The sequence below is a fragment of the Canis lupus genome, chromosome 28 (genome assembly GCF_048164855.1).
Source record: "Canis lupus baileyi chromosome 28, mCanLup2.hap1, whole genome shotgun sequence".
In the NCBI taxonomy this organism is placed as follows: domain Eukaryota; kingdom Metazoa; phylum Chordata; class Mammalia; order Carnivora; family Canidae; genus Canis; species Canis lupus.
Window position 1 is genome coordinate 17,223,351 of NC_132865.1, and position 20,972 is coordinate 17,244,322.

At 36.5% G+C, this 20,972-nt stretch overlaps 1 protein-coding gene across 3 annotated transcripts in view; it reads right to left on the reverse strand.

Moving 5' to 3' along the window:
• The window catches only part of ZFHX4 (zinc finger homeobox 4), a 182,213-nt gene that overhangs the window by 134,726 nt on the left and 26,515 nt on the right, over positions 1–20,972 (reverse strand). For 2 of the 3 annotated variants that reach the window (XM_072804165.1, XM_072804166.1), the window contains exon 3: positions 20,258–20,760. In XM_072804165.1, coding sequence (XP_072660266.1) covers positions 20,258–20,760 — 503 coding nt within the window. The remainder of the gene's footprint in view (positions 1–20,257; positions 20,761–20,972) is intronic. The other variant, XM_072804167.1, reaches the window with a different exon arrangement.

The window sequence follows — 20,972 nt, forward strand, 5'->3', positions numbered from 1 at the left end:
TGAACAACTGACGTAGAAAATCAATTAAGAACCAAATAGCTTCTTAGGAATTTTTACCCAGAAAGAGGCCAGATTTTTTTTTTTTTTGAAAAATGGGTTTATTTGATAGGTTTTATAGAAAAATACTAAAAATCTGGAGCTTCTAAAGTTGTTCATCTAGTTTCTAAAATATGTCTTGTCCCATATTCATTAGAGCTTCCGTATTTTTTACTTGTGAAATGGGGGGCATTTCAGATATAAAGATACCACACTGTAGTGTGCCTGAGTCACTTACCTAAGAAAAGGAAAAGCCATGCGAAATTGATCCATATAAAATACTGTTAAATCTGATGAAAAGTTCTGATCATGCAAATGTGCATTATTGTTTTTAGTTAGATGACTGAAATCATTTGCCTCTTCTCAAATGCTCTCTTCAACAGTGCATCATTAACGGAAACATTATGAGCAAAGCCAGGGTTTGGGAAAAGAAGGTGGCCACAGCCCTAGGGATCTTTGTTCCCAGGAGGAAGAAGCTCCTTTTGGTGGGCTTAAGGCTAACACCCTTGTTTCACCACCCTCATCCTTTACCTGTCACTCTGAGTAGATGTCACAGTTCATGCACACACACAAACAGGCTGACCTGGCCAGTCTGCCTGACCTCGGACCAGCCTAAGATCAAATCTGGTTATTAATAATGGGGGAAGTCAAAATGCAATCTTTCCAGACATTGGAGAATGGGGCTAGAAGTAATGCAGGAGGTACTCCCTGTCAATAAGAAGCATCATGACGCTAAGGGTTAAAATATTCATCTGGTCCTGAGCAGGAGTTAAGATAAACTTTTTTTTTTTTTTCTTTTCTTTTCCCGTTCTGTGAATGCTATGGCGAGAAGTTTGCTCAGGGCCTTTATATGCCCAGCTTATCTGTCCTTACACTTTCAATTATTTTTGGACTCTTTGCTTTATAAGAGTTCTTATAAGGTAATCCATTTGCAGGCTAAAGCAGATATAATTGGAAAAAATATTGCCCTTTCATAGTCATGGAAGATATTTTACAAATGGGATGAAATACTTTTAATACCCTCATTGTAGTTCAATGTGCATATAATTTTAACCATGGGTTCTCATTCTCTATAATTGTTATTCCCTATAACTTTCTCTCAGAATATATCCATAATCTAGGCTAAAAAGGGGAAATATGAAAATCATTGAAAAGCCTAGGCAAATACAAAATGCTCTACAGTAATAAATGTATTACTCTCTCAAACCACTACTAAAATTAAAGAGGGAGTTTAATCTAATATTCCTTCCATAATTTATACAATCATTTCCATGCTCCTAGGTTATAGGCCTCTTGATAAGACAGTTATGTATCCTTCATGATAGAATCACCATTAATAATTTGGCCAAAATCTCTGCTACAGGACTATCAGTAGTTCCTGTAAAAGTACATTTTGAAAATCATCATTAAATTTTTATTTAAGTACAGTCCCAAAACAACACAACTATAGAAAATGCCCTTTTTCAAATCCTGGGAATAATTTTTTTTTTTGCCTGTACTACAAAAGTACATTTTTAAAAAGCAGTAAAGTCTTTTCTTGTAAAAAAAAAAAAAAAAAAAAAAAAAAAGGTAATATCCTCTTTTGATTTTTGTTGTCTGCTGATCTCCAAAATTATTTCTTTGAGAATGTATCTAGCCTAATGTTTCTTAATTATATATTTGCTGCATGCTGAACTATCCCTTTGAGCTCTCTGTGAAGGCCCACTCAAAGGCTTCACACCAACAGGCATGAAGCCTTTACATGGTATGCAGAATTATGTTACAATAAACTGCCCCACTCCTTCAACCTCCTGGTATTTTATATCAGTTGCTTCCTCAAGCAACACAAATCCACTAATGCTTTAATTTGTGACACTGCTAACTGGTATTAACAGATTATGACTATGAAATGTCCTTGCATTTATATTGGCACAGGAGGATGATATGTCTGTCATAGTAGAACAAAATGCTTTAGGTCACACAAACATACAATACTGTACTATGTCTTTTTCTTAAGCACAAACCTCAAAAGGTTTTATTTTATGGTACACTTATATATAGTACACTTATGTGTGGTCATTGAACATTACCCTGAAATAACCAAAGGCCCAGGGCTCACCTCAGGCAAGGCAGGAAACTTCTATCCTGATCTATATGTATCAACTGGGTTCAAGTAACTGGTCAAGACCATCAAATTATTAGCAATATCTTGAAATATATTTTTTAACTAAATCACCCAGTTATTTTATTAGCATGACTCTTTCAGTCTATGAGGGGGGAGCTTGTTTTGTTTGGGTTTCTCATGGAATATAAGCTATATGGCCAGTGGGATTCAGGTACACTTTGGCATTGGTAGTTTACAGTACATCCACATTTAATAATGTAGCTCTTGTACAGAACTGATTGATTATTTCAAGGTGATCTATAAAAAAAAAAGACCCTCCTTTCTGAAATAGACAAAGATCTAGTTTTTAGCTTGCCAGTAACTAAATACAGTAACTTTTCCAGAGTAATGTGTTTTGGCAATATAGATTCTGTTGCTCATGAAATTGGGCACCATATTTATCTGCTTCTTTTTAGCTTTGGTTGTCATTGTAGCTACCAGTCTATGTCTATTAGATGATATGTTCTGGAGAAAAGGAAAATATGGGATATCATTAAAAGAAAATTGTCAAACTAAAGAACACACTATACATACTTCTCTTTCATAAACAGGATAAAGAAATATACATCTATGTCTACACACACACACACCCATACACTCCTCAGACACATACATGCACATGTCATACCCACACTTCTATATCCATATGTGCAGAGAGAAACAGAAAGAGAAAATATATGCTATTATGAAGTAAAGCTCCAAAAACAAACCTCAAGATCTGCCTTCCTAGAATAGCAAGAAAATAAAAAATTGCAGAATCATTACAGTGAGCTACAAATGAGCAGACAACCCAGCGGGCCTGTGGAAGTTGGCTCTCCTGAGACCTATAAGATTCCTGTTCAGAAAATAGACTATATATCTGCTGCCTGGGGATATCTTCGTGTACAAGGAGAGTAGATTTTTGCAACTATGATGAAGCAAAGCAGGATTCCAAAAATTGACCAAAAAAGATATTCCTACAAAATTCAATCCAGGGGCCTTAGACTTTTTTTTTTTTTTAACCCAACTTTTGGACTCCGAAACGGTTTCTTGGCCCGACAATTCACTGAAGTGCCAGACCGTCAACAAAAGAACAGCTGTTTTGTACAGAAAGGTTTTCTTTATAAAGGTTTGCCATTTTTCCTACTGAAATAGGATTTTTTAAATATCAAAACATGTCAGACTCTCATCCTTAGAGGCAACACAATGAGGAAGACAAGGGCAGTGCTTTCCGTGATTTGTCTGGACAGAATATGCAGCATCAGCAGACTCTAGCAAAATCCTAGGGTGTGAAAGGAGGGGATTCCAAGAAGACATTAGAAGACAGTTTCTCTTCTGAACACAGGAGGAACAAATGTGAATGGAGCTGAACTGAGTATGATCACACATTCACGACTTTTCTCATGAGTCTGTAGATCTACAGACTAGAATCTTCACGATCTTCTAGTCCAGCAATCCTTAAATCGGGCTGATTATCAAAATCGTCTCTATTTTATTTTAAGATTTTACTTATTTACTCATGAGAGAGAGAGTAAGAGAGGCAGAGACATAGACAGAGGGAGAAGCAGGCAGTCAGCCTGATGTGGGACTAGATGTCGGATCCCCGAGATCACGCCCTGAGCTGAAGGCAGATGCTCAGCCGCTGAGCCACCAGGGCGTCCCTCAAGATCATCTCTTTAAATGAAGAGATTCCTGGATACATCCCTAAAAGCCATGGCCTTGGAATTAGTATGTTTTCAAAGTACTAGCCAGTCTAATGATCAGCTTCATTTCAACCAAACTTGCATATCCTATTCTCAAATCTGTCAATTGGATATGCAGCCATTTCTAGAATGCCTTTTCATATAAGCATTTCATGACTCCAAAAAGTTTGAAAGTGCTTGTACTCTGATAAAATCTCAGTGGTAAGTGCCTGTTTCTTTTCTTCTTTTTTTTTTTTTTAAGATTTTATTCATTTATTCATGAGAGACACAGAGAGAGAGGCAGACACAGGCAGAGGGAGAAGCAGGGTCCCCACAGGGAACCTGATGTGGAACTGGATCCCAGGATGCCAGGATCACCACCTGAGCCAAAGGCAGACGCTTAACCACTGAGCCTTGTAGGTGCCTTCTTCTGCATGACAGGCAGTATCTAGTGATGTCCATTCTGTTCAGGCCCCAACTACTCTTTTAAATACCTCCATACAGTGTCTCATTCAAATTCTCCACTTGCTTCTAAGATTAGAAGAGTCTGATTTATACAAACACCTACATACTAGTAACACAAATAATACACTAGTGTTAATAATAAAAAACCTTATTATTTGTTTACAATAGCAATTAACTATTGCTTTGCCTAAAACATGATGATGTGTTTAATGCTTGTCTCCTCCACTAAACTATAAAGTTTACCAGTGCAAAGCCTGTGTCTTGTTTGATGTTATATCCTTATTCCCTTGCACGGAGCCTGACAAAGTGGGTTCTCAGTAAATGAATAAATGAAATGATTAATATCAAACAAGTAAAACAAACACAAGGGATTAAGGGATGTTTTTCAGCTGTCTCCCTATATATGGTATATTACCCTGCTTCCTGTTTACAAGAAAAATACACAAACATGTATTTGTGGATTGAACAAAACAATGGAAAACTTGGAACCTGATCTATGTGTAAGTACATCAGCAATTTAAGATAAGACCCTTGTTAAAGCTAAGAATAAATTCAGCTCTGAGAACCACAGAAATGACCGCATTTAGACCAGATCTCAAAGACCGCTAAGTTATAGCTAATTTTCTAATCATAATGTAACTCAGAACCCATTGTATAGATGAAACAATTGTGGTAACAGCCTAAAGGCAAAACTAAAATTAATGCCAGACATGGAAGCTTTTAACAGTCATTTTTCAGCTGTGAGCTCCACTTACTACTACTCATTTGCAAATTCACACTTGGCAGACTTGAAAACTGGTATTTAAAAGTGTAATACATAGCTCCTTTTCTGTGGGCAAAATTCTAAGAAAGAATGGATATAGAAGTTAAGGCACATAAAAGGATACACAAATAGTTATTTTCTATGAGCTATATTTACCCATTTTCAAGTTGATGAGTATAGCTACATTCCTCTTCAAAGCAAATTTCAATTGAAGGCCAATTGGAGAGATAAAGTTAAGAATGGCTTTTCAAGAATGACAAGTCCTAGATATAATAGTGTAACCAAGTGCACTTATAGAAATTAAAAAGGAAAGTGTCTTACCAATAATAAGAAAAGCAGAAGTTGTCTCCAAGTACAAAAAAGCAATGCCAATAGACTAGATACACTGACAAGACAGGAGTAATATTTTCCACATATAAGAAAAGCTTTCATCTCAGAAGTCTTTTTTCAAAGCTATTTTTGTACCTTAATTAAGATCTACAGAACTCAGTGGAGTGTTTTTTTTTCCTCTCTCTCTCCATTTACTAATATATTAACTAAGGCACAGAAATGCTTGCCAAAAACCATATAAAGAGTGAGAAAGTCAGTTGGACACTTTAAGACAGAAAATGCCTATCCCTTCTTTTTTCATTCCTTAAGTTACACAGAGATAAACAGACAGACATAGACATAAATGTAGGGAAAGTTGGATGTGCACTTCTTTCACTGTCTTTTTCTGAGACATCACTCCACACCTTCCTACCACCCTGCTCCCCGAATCTATTCATAATGGGAGGGTATCAGAAAGTGATACCTACCTTGTCAATGCTTATTAAGCTCGTTGGTATTCATAGACATTAGTGCTGACATAGGCAATCTTTGTTTTGCTGTGTTTTAGACTCAAGAAAGCAATTCCAGAGACTCTTTTAGCTTGAGATAATATGGGAGCCTATCATGTTTTCTTATATAATTTCTCCTTAATGTTTTTTTCATAATAAAACAGAAAGAATAAATTATATAATGGCTATGTTCTAACAGTAGGAACACTGGTAGCCCAACCCCTGACCTCACTGTACTCATGTCAATACTTTATGAAGATCAGTAGGTCTTCGGAAATTGAAACCTTCAAGGAATATTAATAATTGTTGAATGGAAGAGGATGATGCCTGAAATAACTATCAAAAAATATTAAGACTATTTTATCAATAACTAATTAGATCAGATACTAAAAACAAACATACTTATGTCTTTATACCTACAAAAAGAAAAAAAAATATCCTAGTTGGCCAAAAAAAGCACCAAGTAATATTGCCGTTTATCCATTTTTTTACCATTACGAAAAAATAATACTCATGCTGACAAACATTACATAAGTAGGAGGGAGAGGCAAAGAAAGAGAAGACTTAAATTATACTGATACTATATGTTATTTCCCAATAATGGGACAACCATCTTTACTGGTGTGGAAGCAAACAACCACCCTTAAAGTTCTGCGAGGCAAGAATCCAATTCTTTCCCCCAATACCACAGAAAATCTAAATATTAACTTCCTAGATGACACAAAGGAGTAAACATTGCTAAAATGTGTTATAGAAAGTACTAAAAATGTCTCTGCAAACTTCTGGAACTCAGAAAGGCTGTTAACAAGGCAAAATCACAAGGGAAAATAAAGCACAGATTAAAAGCATTCTATATTTTCTACTAAAGACTAGTGAGCTCCTTGAGGACAGGCACGGAATCATATACTCTTTGTGTCTGTCTTACTCACCACTGGGGTCCAGCACAATGTGTTTCTAACAAATGAGAACAAACAAGCATTTCTGCATTACTAGAACATCAATCTTAACAACACGTCTTTCAGTAAACTTCAGTTATCATAAAATATTCCAATTTTTCATTCCTACAAATATGGAGAGTTCAGTTGTAGATATTTTTTCAGAGAACATTCTATGAACCAAATAAAGAATTTACATTCTGACACTTTAAAAAAAAGACCTAAACTATATGCTGTTATCAGTGATTTTTCTAATTTGCTATCCTACTACATCTCCCAAAGGCTTTCAATCTCTATCTATCTCATCAGTACCTCTTTTTCTCTCTCTGGGGATTCATATCCTTCCCGAAGATCGACAATTACAGTTACACTCTTATTTCTATCCCTTCTGCCACAAACAAGGTCTTCCTTTCCAGGTATCCTTCTCAGGGTAGGATCGTCACTGTGACACTGTCCTGTTTAAGACCGTGGGTGCTAGAGCCGGCCAAAATGAGCTCAAATCCTGACTCTGTTGTCACTCTTACCATGATGGATAAATTAATTAAGATTTCATTGTTTTAGTTCTTCATCTTCAAAATGGGGATAATAATAGAACCTACCTAATAGGGTTGCTGTTTGATTTAATGAGTTAATTTTTTTTAACTTAGAATATCTGCCACCTCGTAAGTGCTCAGTAAATGTTGTATTAATTTTCTTACTGAATTCATCGGCCGAAGTAGAGCAGATGATGCATAAGGTTGAGAGATTGGAAAAAAAATGTAATATTTAAAGATTTAAAGGAAAAGGAAGAAGGAGCTGACCAGGTACAATATAAGAAGTGACTGGCAGTAATGACAGTCCAGTTAACTAACATGAGATTGCTGACGCAGCAATGGCACTCCCAGGTATACATCTAAGAAAAATGAAAACATCTATCTACATAAAAACTTGTACACAAATGTTCACAGCATCATTATTCACAATAGCCAAAAAGTGGAAACAACAAAATGCCCATCAACTGAAGAGAGGACAAATAAAATGCAGTTTATCCATACAATGGAAATTCCGTATATAAAAAGGTATGAAGGTGGGTGGGGGATGGGTAATTGGGTGATGGGCATTAAGGAGGGCACTTGATGTAAGGAGCACTGAGTGTTGTATGCAACTGATGAATCACTAAATTCTACCCCTGAAACTAATAATACAGTATATGTTAACTGAATTGAAATTCAATAAAAAGTAAAAAATTAAATAAAATAAAAAGGTACGAATATAGATATACACTACAATATGGATGTATTTTGAAAATATTATGTTAAGTGAGAGAAGTCAGTCATAAAGCACCACAGATGGTATGATCCCATTTATATGAAATGTTCAGAATAGGCAACTCTAGAGAGACAGAAAGAAAGCAACTACTGGTTGTCTAGGGCCAGGAGAGGAGGGTTGGTTGGGGTCGATGGGGGGTAGACTAAATGGGACAGGATTTCTTTCTGGAGTGTTGAAAATGTTCTAAAATTGATTATGGTGATGGTTGCATACTTCTGTGAATATTTTTTTAAAAAAATTTCATCCTGGGGTGCCCAGCTGGCTCAGTCAGGGGAGTATGCAACTCTTGATCTTGGAGTCATAAGTTCAAGCCCCATTCTGGACAAAGAGATTACTTTAAGAAATAAAAAGAAAAATGAAAACTTTCCTTGTGTAATTTAAATGGTTGAATTGCATGGGAAATGAGTTATGTAGCAATTATATTCAATAAATATGAATTCTATATCGATTATATATCAATACATATGCAAATTTTTAAAAAGCAGCAAAGCAGAAGAAAATGGTCTCAACATTCATTACACTGTTCACACAGTAGGCTTTGCAGCATATAACTTTAGTCCCTTCCCTTTCTAATTTAGAACTGATTTCTTGAAACATTTGGTCACATTTTCCTATATAATTTCATGCTTAATTCCATCATTTTCTAATTCCATCATTTTATAATTCCATCATTTTCTAATTCCATCATTTTCTTATTCCATCATTTTCCCACTGTAGACATCTTACATTTGACCAACTTAAGAAGATATTTGTCCTGGTTACCCAATGCCCTGAATTTCAAGGATCATTCTGAGTCTAAATGTCTTCTGATATCTGTTGTGACTTTTAGATAAAGTATAGAGCACTAATTAGGTAGGCATTAATTTGAGAACACCTTTGCTTTTAAAGACACTTTAAAAAAACACTTAGTGCTGAAAGTTCTGTGAAGAGATATCTGCTCCAATGGGGGACCAGGGCCTGCCTTTTGTAAGGGAGAAAAAAGGCTTAATGTGCTCCCACAATTAGTGAGGCCATTTACTTTTTGGAGAACCTATCACTTTTACCAAATCATATCCTGTTCCCTGAACCTTTGATTAGTCATGTGTACATACAGACCTGATTTCAGTGCTTGCTGACGAGTCTTGCACAACATCATCAAAGGTTTATTATCTCTAGAGACTAAGAACACTTACAATATGCAGGAAGAGATTTCTGCCATTTACTTTAAAACCGAGTAAGTGGGTATTAATGATTAACTCATGATCTTCATCAATTTTTAAAAAATAAGTCTTCATATACTGTATTCTTATTTTTTCCTCTCTCTTTCTCTCTTACACACATGCACACAGGCATGTATTTTTTTTTCCAGGAGTTGAAGTAAAATAAGTGTAAGTCCATGTCCCTGGATATTCACTGAAAACATTCCTGGAGTACTGGCATTTTGCCTTTTCAATCTTAACACATGAGACCTGAATATATCCACATTTTTCTACACCCATTGATAAAGAATTAAATTGTTCACCTTTTGGAAAAGTGTTAACATATGTCTCAAGATACTTCTGCATCAATGGTTTTCCAATAAGTTATCAAACCATCATAATTAGAGGGGTAGACACAGTACTACAAGAAGAAATAAAAAGGGGGAACCCTGGGTGCCTCATCGGTTGGGCACCTGCCTTTGGCCCAAGGCATGACCCTGGAGTACCAGGATCGAGTCCCATGTCAGGCTCCCTGCTTCTCCTTCTGCCTGTGTCTGCCGTGCTCTCTCTCTGTGTTTCTCATGAATAAATAAATAAAAATCTTTAAAAAAGAAGAAGAAGAAGGAATAAAAAGACCTAGCACATGCCACAAAGACTTATAAGTAAATATTATACCTGATGATCTATCTGGAAACACATATCTAAAGAAATGTTTACAAAAGTAAGCAATTAGGAATACGTTTCTACGTTTATGACTTAAAGATGGTAATTATCCTCTGTGTTGAAAATGAACACTCTAAAAACTAAATAATTCTTCCTAAACCCCATCTTCATTTTTCTAATATTTAAGGAATTATGAAGGCCCACAACAGTATTTCTCTGGGAAAAAAGTTATTTATATATTCCCTTTGGGCCTATTTTTCAGGAACTTGGTTATGAGTTTGGTTATTCTTCTTAGGGAATAGTCATGGAAAAAACTTGGTACCATTGTTTCATCCAAATGTGTTTTTTTAATTACTTAATGTGCTAATAAAAATTATAATAAATGAAAAGTAATAATAACCCAGAACTTGCTTTTAGCCAAATTATTTCTCAAAGGACACTGAGGGGCCTCTGTTTAAAAAGTAGTGATAGTATCACACGGCAAATAGGAGATAGTTTTCTGCCTTCTAAAGTACTATGCAACATAGATTCACAAACCAACCAAATTCTAAAAGATATATCCTGGGGTTTGCATAATTCCTCTTTTAGCATGTTAATCTTATTTTTAAAAACAACACTATTCATTTGGTATGAAAATTATGAATCATCCTCCCCCTCCCCATGTCTGCTGTCACTTACTGCTCAGTGGTAAGTGCTAATATATGTTGAGTTTCCTTGTAAACTGACACTTTTTCAGAGGTGATGGCAATCAGACCTACTACCTGATTTCTTACCATGATCTTAGGCCCTAAGGATATGTGCTAGTGTTATTTTCAGGCTTGCCAAATGAATAGTGAGAAATATCTGAAGCCTTTGAAAGGTACCACACATTACAACGTTATAATGAACAGACTGTCCTTGCATGCTTCACAAACACCAGTTCAGATATTGAGAGCTTCTGTATTGCTAACAATTTTGTCATTTCAAAACTAAGATTATTCTCATTTTTCAATAAAAGAAGATTTCATTAATGAATGTGGTCAATGGCAGCGACGTCAACAACTGACACTTTTTTCTGCAGGGAGAGGTAGCCAGATTTAGGAAGGCAAGCATCTCTTAAATTAAGTCGATGCAAACAGTTCTAACAAGATTTGGAGCTTTACGTTGGAATCATTAACAAAATTTTCAGGAGAGAGAGGAAAGGAGTGCATTAGAAACATATGGTGAAAAAAATTTTTTTCTGAAACCTTGTAATGAAAATGGATCAAAGTACGAAGTGAAAGATAAAAGTAAAATAATAATAATATTAATAATAATTCAAAAGGAGAAAAATTTTTAAAAACTAAGTAAGTAAGGGAGGAGCAAGTGAACAAGTCTTCCTCCAGTAGTTATCAAGATGCCAGGAAAAGGGAATGGAGTTCTGGGCAGACAGTAGACTGTGCTTTAGTTGTTCCTGTTTGGGAAGTTAATGCTTCGGGAGGCACATTCCCTCTTTCAGGTCAGCGGGGTACCATTTAGTACATTACTGTTCAAGTACCCTGGTGACCTGAATGAATGCGTGCAGCTTCCAGAGGTGCTTCACTTGCAAGCCCGGAGAGCTCAGGCATTAGAAGTGATAAATATTCTATTAATTCTTTCTATTTAATATACCAAACACCCAAAAATGCCAGTAAAAGGAAGTTTCCTTAAAGCGAAAGAACTCCGTTGTGCCAGGAGCTTTGCAGGCAACCAGCAGTTTCTCCCCAACAGGTGTGAAGTTCGACCTTCTAGTTGGCTGCATTCATCCTGGCCGGCTCTTGTGTTACACTGCATCTGCCACATTTTTAAAGGAGTCTGCTAATGCTAACTTGAAGGAATAAAAGTGGGCTCCGAGGGCAGCCCAGGTGGCTCAGTGGTTTAGCACCGCCTTCGGCCCAGGGCCTGATCCTGGAGACCTGGGATCGAGTCCCATGTCGGGCTCCCTGCATGGAGCCTGCTTCTCCCTCTGCCTCTCTTCTCTCTCTCTCTCTGTGTGTGTCTCTCATGAATAAATAAATAAAATCTTTTTAAAAAGTGGGTTTCAAAATGATTAAGCCCTAGACAAAATTGTTAGGTTTGCCTCCGGCGCTCTGGCCTTCCTTTTTCTGTCCCACTCTCTGCTCTTTCTATCCTCAAGCACAATAAAAAGTTTTCCTATTAAGCAGCATCTCATAATGTGGGCTAGAACTCCAGCTCAGGATCTATCTGTGAGGACTTAAGTCAGGCATTTTGCTCTGAATCTCAGTTTCCCATTAGGTCAAAATAGAAACAGTAACATATAACTGTTAGGAAGAGTAGAATGAGATAATGCAAGTAAGAAGTCTACCTTATTGTGATTGTTGTCAGCCTGTGTCACTTTTTTAAGTGAATAAATGAGTAAGTCAATTATCAATAGGGTTTTACTGTTGACAGAGTATCTGCCATCAGGAGAAGGAATATTTTGGTAAGATTTCTTCCCAATATCTCATAAATCATATATAGACAATCAATTGCCAACTCTCTTTACAGACGAGGCTTTTCTTGATACAGGACACATATTCATGGATGGAAAAAAAATCAATATTTTAAAACTTTAAAAGCTTCCCTTCCAAACTTGAGTCAAGCGATACAGTTGAGCCTATCAATGGCTCATTTCTTTCCATTTTCAGCTCTGCATTCCACTAATTTTATCAGCAGATAGCATGAGACAAAGAATTTTTCAACCTTAACCTTCCTCTACATTATTCTTTAAAAATTGCCTAATGGGAAAATACAACCTTGACATTTATTCTGTAAGCCACAAGAAGAGAGAGAGATGCTTTTTCTATGCTAGCTAACATTTCCAGTGAAAGAAAGGCTTTAGAAAAATCTGAATCAATAAAGTTTTAAGAATATGGTCCAATATACTTTGATATTGACATGTACATATTTTATAAAATATATGTAAGTATTATACTCAAGGCCACAAAAGTACTTTCCCTTAAAGATGAGAAAATTAGAGTATTAACATAAGATTATAAAACCAAGTGAAATAAAACATTGCCACATGCAACTATCATTATCTATGATAGTAACAACCTGGTTCTTGTAATAATCTATCTTTAAGCAGAACTCTGACTGACAGTATTATAAACTGAACTTACAAAGATTCTTCAGGAGTCAAACTAAATTAGCATCCTGATCCTATATGGGAGTTGACTGAAGTTGTAATCTGACGTTTTGCATTCTTTATTAAGTGGTTTTCTTCTTCGTTTTCTAGGTAATGCGTCAGTAGCATCATCCTCACGTGTGAAGAACACGAATGTTCCAACTAATAGAAAAAGCGCTGTACTGCCTTAGATTCCCACCATAACCCTGTCTAAAGCAGATCAATAAAGTCCTGCAATGCAAGAGGGCAATAAGAGGAAGTCAAGATAATCAAATAGCATTGCTCTGCAACTACTGATGACCCAAGAGAGCAGTCACAGTCCTTTGACTAGCCATTGTTGAAAGAAAAAAAAAAAAAAACATGGAAGCTTTTGATGGTTGTTATATGGGGTTCAAACCTCAATTTTATTAATATTCCTGCCACACTGGAAGAACAGAGTGAGTCCAGAAGCATCACCTTTTAGAGAAGATGGCTTATACCCTACCACGTTAAGGGAACACAACCTCCATCGAGAGACTGAGCCGGCACATAGTAAGCGCTCCATCAATGTTTCTGTATTTATTAGAAGCAAGACTTGGGATATCATTCAGGCATTCTGCAAACAGAACTTTAGCCTTTGTGCCTATACCAATCACCACACTCCTTCGAGGTTACAGGATCTGTGAAGATGTTTCTTCATAGGCTACAGGGGGCTGTTGCCACGACGGCCACTCTTATTTGAATAAATCCTATCATCATAAGCTCTCCTGAAATACACTGATAATTTGGGAAAAGTGCCTTTTAAGGCTTGAATTATCTGAATAATGAACAAATCTCCACGTCTAATTGAACTCAGCCTGAGCAGAGGCTCAGACTCAAAGCAAACTTGGTAAAGCATTTCCAGTAGAACTCAGGCAGGCCAGATGTTCTGGAAGCAGAACCACGGTCATTATGCACATGCCAGCTCCTCCTCACTCCACCCCGGGCCAAGACCCTTTCAGCAGCGCGAGGCCTGGTTAACATATGACTCTGGCTGCATTACTGCGTGGCATCCCAGCACCCATTTGAACATTTCAGCAATTTTAAACAAGCTCCACTGACAGGGACTATTAAATTGAAGCCAAAGAAGCACACAGGCAGAGCACATTAATTATGAGGTAACACCTTTGTATGCATTACCTAAATGACCTCAGGGTGGGTGACACAGAAGCGATTTACTACTTTGGGTTGAACCATACCTACACTTCACATGAGACAGGATGAACACGAGTTCGACAAAAACCGTAACATAAATCATCAAGTATGAGTTGACATGGTCCTGAAGTGAAGAGAATGGTAGTGTCAAATTTTTTACTGTGTCTCTGAGATGAGGGGCAGTATGATGTGTGGGGGGTGGTGTGTGTTCAGGAGGGGATGAGTGAGAGAAGCTCCTAGAGTGGGGCCCCACCCTACCCAATCCCCATCCCTGACAAAATCACTACACCCCCTCACACATTCGAATTTCATCCAGATTAAGCAGTTCCTTTAAAACAAAGTGCATCCCGGGAAAGACTTGAAAGTCATTTACTCTTTGGAGGCACTATTCTGCTTTTATGAAAGGGCTTCTTTCCCCTTAATTAGGGGAATGCTAGTTTTCTTTGGGGAATTAGATGGGCAATCTCGCAACATGGAGCATTTCCATGAAGAGAAGGTCTAGGTGGCATAAAATAGGAAGGATTTCAGAGAAACAGAGAAGAGCATAATAGCGTGTGCCTGACCCACAGGGAGATGCTAGCACTGGTTAAGGAAAGACAGGTTGAAAATAAAATAGGAGGATTCCTTCGCACACTTTGCTCCCTTTAAATTTCGCCTGGGTTTGTTAACAATTTCACACACTAAGAATCATTTTATCTATTCTGACATGGATGTAGTAAGTTGCTAATGCTGGGTCTAAAGTAATCCTTTTAGGGGTTGATGGGTATTAACATATATATTTTATATTTGGATAGACAGATTTCTAGTCATTTTTTTCTACAGGAATACAAAGAGTGTTCTCAGCTCACGATGTAATATATTACTTGCCATGTGAAAGCAGTGAGAAAGTCCATATTTGTGCTGGAGTAGCCGTGTTATAACACATGGCTGTGCTTCAGCAAATGTCAGGCTTAAAAACAGAAGTAGACGTAGCAGATAGGGCTGGCCAATTACGTTGCGATCTGAAAACACTAGTGATTTATTAGTTGCTATTAGCTAACCAGCCCCTTTCCGTTTGATCTGCGTATTTATTAGTTATAAGTATTATGCAAGCTGTATTGTTTCACCACAGAAACTGTTTTTTCAACCTCTGCCTTGTCTTTTTGTATGAGAATACAACAGAATAATTTGAGTTGTGATTACTTTTTTTAAAAAGAAATCCTGCACCTGGAATTAAATTTCACACCGCATTTCAACCTTGAAAGAAACATAAATCTGAAACCAATACAAAAAGTGTAAAAATTTCCATATTCGGGTTAATGTTTAGCAACAGAAAAGAATAACTTTTGTTTATCTCTGAAAACAGCTTTCTTCATCTAAACAAATGACTAGAAAAAGATTAAGAAAAACCTGTTTTTGGTTTCTTAGATACACACACATATTCCAATTTCCTTTTGCACAATGACTTTTATGCAAATGTGTACCACACAATCTCCTGACCTCTTTTACCATCACACCGGGACAATGACAGTTCAATAATTGAAACGGTACATATCTGGTATATTTGATTTTAAATTGCGAAGTTGGACTCAGGCCTATTGAAATGAAAATGCTTGTGATTCTTTGTTAATTCCAAACTGATCGGGTTATTATTCCTACTAGTAAAAAAAAAAAATGCAAAAAAGTAGGTGAAGCTAATTATTCCATTTTTTTATTTCCCTTCCACATACTTTTCCCAATGTGGCTCCTTGCATTCTCTTCTGTGACCCTCCCCCACACCTTGATTTTAGTTCTTAACCCGGATGCTTTCATCCATAACACGGATAATGAGAAAACTCCAAAAATGTTCCTTGGGGGAATGTTACACTAAAAGTTACCTAGGACTAAGTCCCACGTGTGTTCTTTTGCTCACCATGGAGACAAGCGATTCATTCACTGCTCTCAGCCAATTTGAAATCCAAATATGAAAATAGCATTATGGAATTCAGACAGACTATTCTGCTTCACTACTAGCAGATGCAGGAAGAAAAAAGGCTGGTATAATTAAGCTTTTGACTTTGAACCAGCAAAGCTGTGAACACCTCACTTAAAAATACATATAATATTATAAGAGCAGCTGAAGTGCAGGTGTGGCAAGAGGATTTGCAAGCCCTGCATAGGATGGGGGTAGACCAATCAGCTGGCTGCAAGGTCTTATCCGTTCTGGGACTAAACTGACTAAACTAAACTGTAAAACTGAAATATGGCCAAAGTCGTATATGTTCTTCTTTGGTTTGAATGTGTAGCGCTAAGTGGCTTTCATTATATCTTTTTACTCTATTCTTTAGAAGAAGTTTGGGATCAGTTAAGGGGTAGACCAATTGTAATGCTTTAAAAAAAAATGAGGGTTGGAAGTAAAGGGGTTTCCTTAATACATATCTCTGTTATTCACGTATTCATTCTACAAATTTTGAGGACTTATCATGTGAATATCAGTTGACAAAAATATGTAGAGGATGCAAAGGTGTGAAATTGGAAGAATATAATCAAATCTAATTCAGTAGTTAGCTAAGAAACACTGCTTTTGCATCATATCTAGATCTAGATGTCGATATAGATAAACACACGTGCACACTTTACAACACTGACTTGTAGCTATCTGTGCACTCAGCATTTGTTAACCTCACTTTAAATATGCTTTTACACATGGGAAGAGAAGATGAAGGGCAATCTGTAGTTTCATTTTATTGTTTTAATTTCCTAGACCAATTTTGCTTCACCATTAAAATTTCTGGAGGAAAAATCAAAATTTAATAGTGCTTAGCACTTGAGAGAATTGTGCTTGAAGAAGTAAGATTTCCTTAACAATAACAAAATCCCTTTAAAAAAAAATTCTAAGGAAAATAATACTGCCAAAAAATGAATACAGCTTTGTTTGTTTTTGCAGTCATCGTTAGCAATAGACATAAAGGTATTCTTTTTTTGAGTCCATATGGAAAGATCATCAACACATTCTGCCTCTGGGTTCTTTGCCAAAATACCATAACCCACAAGCCTTCTACCTTAAACATAAAAGGAAAGGTGTTGTTCTGGTCAAATAAAGAAATAATTTTTACTAGCATACGTCTAATGTTAAAGCTGCTTAAATCCTGCCAAATACATTAAAACAACATCTGTAAAACAGATTTTCATTAAATTGATCAGTTTAAAGTTAAGCAGCTAGGCAGATGATGCTTTTAAGCTAACCCCTAACCTTTAACCTTTAACCTCCTTAAACTGGAAGAAGGACACACACTTCTTTTAGTAATACTGCTCCAGGTTGACAATGCAAGAGGTAAAGTGGTCCATTCAAATCGAACTGACACATAACCACATTTAGAGTGTTATGAATCAATATGTTGTCAATAACGAGGAAAGCTGTTTTCTCACAGCTCTGTATTTGTCTTATAACTGCTACTTGTCACTTTCCCTTAAAGTCTGAATAATTCACGATGCAAAATGATGTAAATTAAACTCTAATGAAAATGAATTTTATATAGGAGATTATTGTCTAGTCATTAACTCAGAAACTATTTTAAGTCTAATTTTAATATTTTAGCCTATTACAAACCATCACTTTTTTCTTCCCAGGCCCAGGCCAATTTGTTAGGTTCTCATTTAAAAGCAATTAATGTTACTTATGAAGCAATTTCATTTTGCCGACATAAGCCGACCAAGCTTGCTAATATTCTCATTACTACACTTGAAAATTCTCTATATCTGACTCATTCAGTTTCTGTAAATCAGTTTCGAAAAGGCATCCTCAACACACTACTACTCTAGAGCATTTTTCTAGTTACTACTGGAAATAATGAATACTCCTTGAAGGATAATGCAAAATAATATAGTTCGATTATCTAATACCAAGTTTCCATAGCTCAAATATTTACCTCCTCAATCTTCTTTTAATTCAAGGTAAGTTTGTTCAAAGTATGCTTTTGTTTGTTGGCTGATCATTTTTAAGCACTATGCTACAAAGACTCTTGAGTATTTAAGAGATAAACAAAGCAGAGTGGGGGACAAGTAAATTTTTATATGCCTTTATAACATTTTTAAGGGGAGAATACATATATCCTTTGGTTCTGGGATCTAAAGCTCTCTGCCTTAAAGCCCTCTTTATAAACAAGCTTTTATCTCATTTGCCTGTTACATTCGAGGGCAATATCCAACTCTCCCTGAAAAGAAACTTCAAGAGTAACTCTGACACTTAGCAAATTGTTCTGCAGATAGTGAGATCAACTCATACTCATGGAAAGAATGGATAAACTTAATACACACACGTTTAAATAATCATCAAACAATTAGATTAAACAACCTTTCCTGAGAAAATAAACAGTAACACTCTACCTTTCTTTAGCTTCCCACATGAGATCAATAAAATAGAAAAATTTGTACATTTATATCTTCTATTCACAACATGTTAATTTAAAGTGTTAGAGGAGCTGCGTGAATATAAACACAGTTCATGAATATTCTATATGGCTCCCAGGGTCCAGATCTATTATTTATACAAACTTAATGTTTGTTGTTTTTTTTTCCTCCTAGGTATTCTAAAAGTTTTAATAGGTCAGGTATCAACAGGAAAAAAAAAAAAAAGTTGACAATTGAACAGTAAAACCTATGAATTATAATACAATTAATCCTTTCTATTATATTTTCAATACCATCAACTTAGAAGCTTGCCATCCTACATTAGGGCTTGTACTCCCCTCAAACTGTGTAACCCAAATCTAATGCTTTCATTATTGATCCACAGAGCACCGATATCACAGGAACAATGTTACAGATTCTCACGCCACATCTTTAGGTTTTTATGCTCAGTACCTCAATCTAGAATTTGAACTTCAAGAAACAACCCAAACTAATAGTGCCAGCCCAACCCAAATAAATAATTCCTGCACCTGCTCCAGAGATCCACAATCTGCCCTTTCTGTTGTGTGTTTATAGTCTGAAATAGTATTAGAAAAGCCATAGGTATTCTAATCGCTGGTTAACTCCTGATAGTATAGTTATCACTGATTTCTAGTATAAATCAATAGATAACACTTGCAAAATGGATTTTGTAATCATATTTAGAGCTTGTTACAATGACTAATGGTTTGCAATATTTTCTGAATTTTAATATCCTCTAGACAAAAGAAGTTTTTAATAAGTTACCAAGTTATTCATCATAGAAATGAATCTGTTACATTTGTACAAGAACCAAGACAGTCCAGCCAACTCAGTAAACAAACTCACAAAATAAATTAACCAGTAATTAGGGTTTAGAAAAAGTCAAGACAAGTTGTGTAGTCAATGGCGTTCACCAGTTGCACATATTCATTACATCTGCATAGTTGTTTTTCCCAGGAAAGATAAAAGTATATTTGCCATTTAATGAACATTTTTATTTGCTCCACTCCCAGTGGGGGTAAGGTCATGCAAAATAACAACTGAGTTAAGTGGAAGACCTTGAACTGATGCTAAGCGAAAATGTGTTTACTCAAAACTTACAGAAAAACAACAACGGAACACACACACACTCACTCACACACACTGTGTTTAGATCGCCCCTGTTGACAGACACCAAACAACAAAAGATGATGCATTCACGAAGTAGCACAGTTTTCGCGATCTGTTCCCTATAACCATGAACACTTAGCCAAGAGTAGTGCCATGTGTGTTTGTTTCTCATCAATCAATAAAAGGAGTAGAACAGTATTATTTTATAGGTGAAAATACTCAGAAAGGTTCTTTTATTTCCGGGAAACCAGTAAAGCAATCAATGCCACCGACATAGGTATAAAAGGGACATATGGCAAATCTTTTAAACACATTCTCCAAATCCATGTATCCCAAAATACGTTTAGTAACGTTAAGCAGGAACTGTGTACCTTGCCCTTCTATTTTTTTTTTCCTCGTTCTTTCCTAACTTGCAGATTTGTGCTCCAAGCTCTGAAACAGTTAATTCCCTTCTCTACTCTGTGCCAACGGAAATGGATGTCACTGCTTACCTTGTAGAGCTTCAGGGCCGCCTCATGCCTGTGATTGGTGGTATGCAAGCGTAATTTATCCACACTGTTGGTGTAGTAGTCACAGGCATTACATTTCAGGTGAACGGGGTTGCCAATGGCAATACACTTCAGCCTCCACTCATTGCTTTTGCCCCCTTCTTTAATGTGAGCCACCAGTTGATATTTCTGCATATGTTTATCAGTCTTGCAGTGGAGCTGGAAGTTGGCTTTGAGCTGAGTGTTGTAGTTACAGAGCTTGCACTGGTAGATATCTCCAATTACAGCCCTCCATTCCTCTTCAGGGAGAGAGCGCTCACTGCTCACATGCACACTTAGGGCCTCCAGGCTGTCAGAGGTGAATTTGTTGCAAACAGCACACTGGAATAGCTTCAGTGCTGGGTCACTGATATAAGGTGACAGCTCTCCTGCAGTAAGGAGGGACAGGTCATCACCCATTAGCTGACCACTGGCAAGCCGGATTTCAGGCGGCAGCTCATTATTTACTACAGGAAAAAAAAAATTAAAAGGAAAAATAGAGACTAGAAAACACAGCACACACAAAGGAATCTGTAAAATAAAGTCTTGACAAGGAATGTGCTTTCTCTAGAGCTTAAACTATAAAAAGCTGTAATAGGATTGAATCAGGATCAATTACAATCATCCCTTTCAACTTCTAAATTCCCTCATCAGATAGCTTTAATTACTCCTACTGGGC